Raw genomic sequence first — 5,943 nt, forward strand, 5'->3', positions numbered from 1 at the left:
CGCATTATTGATTCAATTGTCAAAATTAAATTAACAGAGCTCTTAATCTATTAGAAGAGAATTAATCCATAGCCGGCAAAATTTATTTTTATTTTTTTTCCAGAAAAGAGAAAATTGTAGGCTACTAGACCTCCACCACCATGATATAGTCCACTGTTATTCTTCCTGTACAGCAACTGCATATAACCCGTAGATGCTAAAGAAAAGGGAGTGAAGATATCAAAGTAGATACAACGCTAAACCGGTGTGTAGACGCTTTATATTATATGCCCCAGAGAAACTTTACTCTTTTTTTCTTCCATCGCGCTATCTTTTCTCTCCGTCTCTCTCATCCGATTCGATGATGCTGTCGGCTCGCTTCCGCTCCCACTCCCCGCCGCTTCTCCTGCTCCCCTAATCCCCAACCCACCGATTTCCTCTCGCCAATTCCTGTAAGATTCGCGCCCAAGTCTCCACCTTTATGTAGATTCGTGCTTCTGTGATGTTTTCTGAGCTGGATCCGTCTTTTCTCGCCAAATTTGTTGAATTCGTGATGATGGAACGAAAAATTAGGGCGCTTTGGTTGGTGGGTCTTGGTTCTTATGATTCGCTCTTGTTGTTTTGGTCTCATGAGTCGGATTTGGGTGAGGGTGGGGGGATAAAGTTTGGTTCTTAGTTCTTGGTGTTTCGATATTTGGGGGTTTTTTTAGGGTTTTTAGTGTTTTCCCTGTGAAATGGGAGTGATGCGAGTGTGGGAGGACGGATCTGGACGCCGGTGGATACGTCTTTGTGACTTCGTTTTTGAGTTGGTTTTCTTAAGAGAAAGATTTGCGGAAATTGAAAACTTGTATAGAGGGTTTAAAAAGAGAACTTGGAGAGAAATAAGGGTGGGGAGAAGATAGAAAAGTGAGGTGCGATCTACTAGAATGCTACAAGATTTCCTAAAATGATTTATTATTCCTTAAATGAGAAAGAGAGACCTTATGATTTGTCATATTTAAGGGCGTTTTGATCTTTCGCAAAGGTTCTTATTTGCATGACATCAGATGATTGTGATCTACCTTCTATTTTGGTTGCTTATCTACATGCCTTTCCTCACATACCTTTGCATCTATCCAGCTCGTTTGTTTTGTAAACTTTCACAATAGTTCCTATCTAGAGTAGTCCACTTATACTAATTATTCATATGAATCTTATTATGAGCATTCGCATAGTTTCTACGTGGAAATTGTGCAGAATATCAACCTGAGTTTTCAATATTTTCATGTGTTCTTTTATTTATCTATCATGTTATCTGGTAGAAATTCTTAAAAGCGTAGATCTTTAAAACATCTTTGCATTTTTCAAATTTTATTGTTATTTAGTTGAGTAATATAGCATCATTTTTATCTCTTTTCCTCCCTCACTAATTCAAGCTCATAACTGATATGTTATACCAACAAAGCTTAATGAATTTGACTGTCACATTCACTTCTGAAAATCATAAAGTACAGGCTGCTTGTAGATACTGACCGGCATAGAGAATCAAGACATCCGGATCATATGATCTGATTCTGGTAGAAAAGCTGTCAGTATAACAAGCAGTCCTTATTTGTTAAGCCTGCTAATCACCAAGTGGAGTTCCTTTGCATTTGAAGTTATGGCGCTATGACAATTATCTATGGTATCTATGGTTATTATAGTAATAGTTATTTGGTGAACTTGGAATCTTATTTTTAAATTGTCAATCTGAGGAATATCTTGAGATGTATTTTGAAGAGATCAGTTATGAACGATCTTTCTTTTAGCCAAATAATTGATTCATGATCTAGCCTTAACCTCTTTTTGCTAGAGACTTTCGTCATGGCTGATACACAGTCAGTTGCCACGCTCATCGATTCTACGACCTGGAAGATACAACAACTTCAGCAAGCATTTGCTGAACTTGAAGGCCACAACGCTGTATCCTTGAATGTAAAATGGAAAGAACTTGAAGAGCATTTTCACGGGCTTGAGAGTTCACTGAAGCAGAGATTCAATGAGTTGGAAAATCAGGAAAAGGAATATGTAAGTAAGGTCATAGAGACAGAGGAGATGTTGGAGAAACAGGAGGCTGTCGTGGTGGCTAAGGAACTCGCTTCATTGGAGCGACTCCAGGAGAAAAGAGATGCTGCACTGTCTGAAATATTTGGGAAGTACCAGGCATCTCTTTCAGAACCCATCTCTTCTGGCACAAGCAGTGGCTTGACTGATGCAACTTCAGAGGAAAGTTCAGATGTTACGGCCGCCAAGTCGGATCTAGAATCTGTTGAAAGTGCTAATACAGATGTCAAACCTCAATCGGAACTGATGACTCTATGTGAAGAAATGGATGCTGAAGGGCTTCACCAGTTTATATCGGACAACCGCAAGAATCTGACTGTCATCCGTGAGGAAATCCCAATTGCATTGAAAGGTGCACCTGACCCTTTTTCTTTGGTACTGGATTCCTTGAAAGACTTTTACTCTGGAGAAATTCTAGGATTAGCTGGAAAAAAGGATGGGAGCCTTCTGGGTATGCGTAGGACTTGTCTTATGTTAATGGAGTCATTGGAACAACTTTTGGCAGATGTTACTTGTTCCCTTTCTGAAAATTCAATGGTTACATCAAAAATAAAAGATCGAGCAAAGTTGATCGCATCAGAATGGAAGCCAAAGTTAGATGCAATTGACATTGATGCCAGTTGCGGGAACTCGTTGGAAGCACATGCATTTCTCCAGCTTCTTGCTACTTTTGATATTGCTTCTGAATTTGATGAAGATGAAATCTGCAAATTGATTCCAGCTGTCAGCCGGCGTCGACAAACAGTTGAACTATGTCGATCGCTTGGGTTGTTACAAAAGATGCCAGGTAGGCATTGATATACCTTTGCCCTACCTACTTCTCATACATATTTCACTGATTTTACTTATACTTATATGACAGATATGATGTATGCAATATATGCCTATTATATCCAATTATGTTTAACTTGATTGACCTTATTCTTGAAGTTTGTCATCAAGTTGCTAAAAGTAACATAACAGGCAAGTTTCATATTATTGTAATTTTGGACATGGTTTGTGTTGTCTTCCATAGATATGCATATCATCCAAGTGGTATGTGCCCTCCTCTTTTTTAGCTTTTCACTATTTCAGTTTTAGCATGACGATTCTCCAGGAAAGGATGTTTTAATCTATGAATGGTGTACTGAAATTATTGGACTGGTCATCGCTTCACCTTACATATTTGACTTTGATTAATCTTTGCAGGCATCATTTCCCGTAGGAGTTTGCTTTTTGTTGGAGTTGCCAGATATTTACTGATATTGCAATGCCATTTCTTACACCAAATTTTGTACTAAGGAATAATATATGGATGATTGCAAAAACATTTATTGTAATTTATATTAGAAAGTGTGGACTGTTGGAGGGCTTGCAGTTCTATATAATAGCTTCTGCATTAGTTCTTGATGTAATTATGTATTAAAGTAGAAGAAGGTCATGAACTCCTACAGACAGACTTATGTATAGTAATTTCTCGAAAATTAGGTGAATATAGCTAGGAAATAGGTGTCATTGTGTTTTGTTTTGCTTTTAGTTTAAGATGAACATGACTTCATATAACAAAAATTATATTCTTGCTTTATTTAAGTCCTTTCATTGTCTTAGGGCTTGAATTGTTACACCTTTGTTAGATAAGTGTAAGCTGCAGCCAGTAATTTCAATCTTCCTCCTTGCCAGCTGATCTTATAGGTCTGATGTAGTTGATGTAAAATTGCAATCTTGTGATTTTGCACCTCTGTTGGATCAGTTCGTCTGCTTGACTGTCAGAACTTTTGTAATGTCATAAGCTTGTTTCAGCCTTTCAGCGGTATATTGCAAACCTTGATATCCGTCCATTTTCGGGATTTTTTTTTGACTAGTTTCCATATGTTTGCCTGAAGTTCTGAAGTATTTCAATTTATTTCACTAACTCCCTTACAAATAATCGTTGCACTTTTGACATGCTTAACATGCTTCTTTTTATGTTGCCTTTTCTTCTCTTCTGATTGAATTCTTAATTCTTTAGGTGTTATAGAAACTCTTTTGCATACTGGAAGGCAAATAGATGCCATTAATCTGGCATATGCGTTTGGTTTGACAGAGCAATTTGCACCTGTCCCATTACTTAAAGCTTACCTGAAAGAGGTAAGAAAAGTATCGCAGGTCAAAGCTGGAAACATGTCTCCCGGGGTGCAGGTGGGTTTTTGATCTTAAGCAGTTCTACTTATTACCTTATTAATTTGTCACTATCCTTATAGAATAGGTTAAGTTCTTATTATAGAGGATCCCAATCCTTGTACAAGATCGTCACAAATGTCTCCTGTGTCCCCAGGGGAATTATATTTTTCATCTGGTTGTATGTACTTTTTCCACATTTTAGCCAGTATTGGTTTTAGTCTCTGCTCATAGATTTGGCACTAAGTGGTGACTTATGGATCAGATTAAACTTGGAGAGTTTGCATTTGCCAAATGTTGGAATATCAGTTTCCATGCTTGTTTTCCAATTTAAAATATGGATCCTGTTCTTGAACCAAAGGGTCCCCATAGTTTGATCAATTGTATATTTTAAGTCCTGCATACCTAACAGTACCTTTGGATATTTCATGGTTTCCATTTAGGCTTATTGCTATGAGGTATGACCTCTCAGTGTCTAAATAAGTAGAATATTTTGTCAACCTAGGATAATGTAAATATTTATGTTAGTTTTCTTTTGTCAAGGTGATAGAGTTTCTTACTTCATATTTCAAATGTTGTTCATCGCTCTATTGATGAATTCTCTCTTCAGAATGAGGTAAATGAACGCGAGCTGTCAGCCCTTAAAGCTGTTATCAAGTGCATTGAGGAGCACAAACTTGAGGAGCAGTACCATGTAGATCCACTTCAGAAACGAGTTCTTCAGCTGGAGAAAGCCAAGGCTGACAAAAGGAGGGCTGCTGAAGCAGCAAAACCGCAGTCAAAGAGGGCTCGAGCCAATGGGGCTACTTACACTTCCCGTGTTACCAACTTTCCTGAAAAAAGTTTCTACCGAGCAACACCTGAAAGATATTCATATCCTTACGACAGGCAGTATGTTTACCCTGTGGAAAGTCATCATCCTACGATGATAGGCTCTGCTCCATATACTATCTCTCCTCCTCATACCACATACTATGGAAATGGGTACCAGGTCCAGTACCAAGCCCCCTATTTACACTAATGGAGAGAGATGAGCAGTGATATTTCCTAACTGCTAGCTTTTAACCCACTGGGTACTGTAATTTATGGGTAACTAGTCTGCCTAGCTTAAAGATGATCTGTTTCTCACTTTGTTGTGTTGTAAGCTTTTCCCATGACGAGTGGTGAAAGGCTATTATATTTTATCCTCTTGACTGATGACATATGCTACTAATGTTTAGTCATAATTTCACTGCTTTTGCTTGTCTACTTTCATGGCATGGTGCACCTTGTGCCATTGCCGAAATGCGACTTACATGATCTTAGGGTTCCTATTTTGTGAGCTTTGAAATATTTTGGCAGTTTCTTTGTTGCTCAACATCGGATTAAGCTGCTGGAGTAAACCAAGGATGGTTTTAAATCTCCAATATCCGGTATAATTCCAAGGAAAGAGGCTTGTGCTTTCTTGAATAGTTTACGGATTTTATTTCTGAGATGTAATGAGGTTTTCGGATGGCACAAGATCTTTCAGTATTTGACTAGCAGATGTTTGTTTTCCTTTATTGGGATGATCATCTGTGGCAAAAACTAAATCTCCTGGTTTCATCTGAAGATTTTGAATCAGCTTCTATGTTCTTGCAGTTCTCTATGAGATTTTAAATCAGTTGCTCTTCAGGTTTTGTATTCTTTGGGGATGCATTTCCCTCACAAAATTGTCTTATTTTATGACTGGAATTCTTTGTACATTGCAAAATGTGCACTCTGGAA

General features: G+C 38.0%; 1 protein-coding gene across 1 annotated transcript; it reads left to right on the forward strand.

Annotated features, from left to right (window-relative positions):
- Nucleotides 1-206: 206 nt before the first annotated feature.
- Nucleotides 207-5,445, forward strand: LOC140802386 (FRIGIDA-like protein 3). Its single transcript, XM_073157894.1, has 4 exons — nt 207-431; nt 1,811-2,848; nt 4,049-4,218; nt 4,808-5,445. The coding sequence occupies exons 2-4, from the start codon at nt 1,822-1,824 to the stop codon at nt 5,216-5,218; spliced, it is 1,608 nt and encodes a 535-aa protein (XP_073013995.1). The 5' UTR covers nt 207-431; nt 1,811-1,821; the 3' UTR covers nt 5,219-5,445.
- The last annotated feature ends 498 nt before the right edge of the window (nt 5,446-5,943 follow it).

Source organism: Typha latifolia, chromosome 15, assembly GCF_019914945.1.
Source record: "Typha latifolia isolate L0001 chromosome 15, TyphaL0001v2, whole genome shotgun sequence".
In the NCBI taxonomy this organism is placed as follows: domain Eukaryota; kingdom Viridiplantae; phylum Streptophyta; class Magnoliopsida; order Poales; family Typhaceae; genus Typha; species Typha latifolia.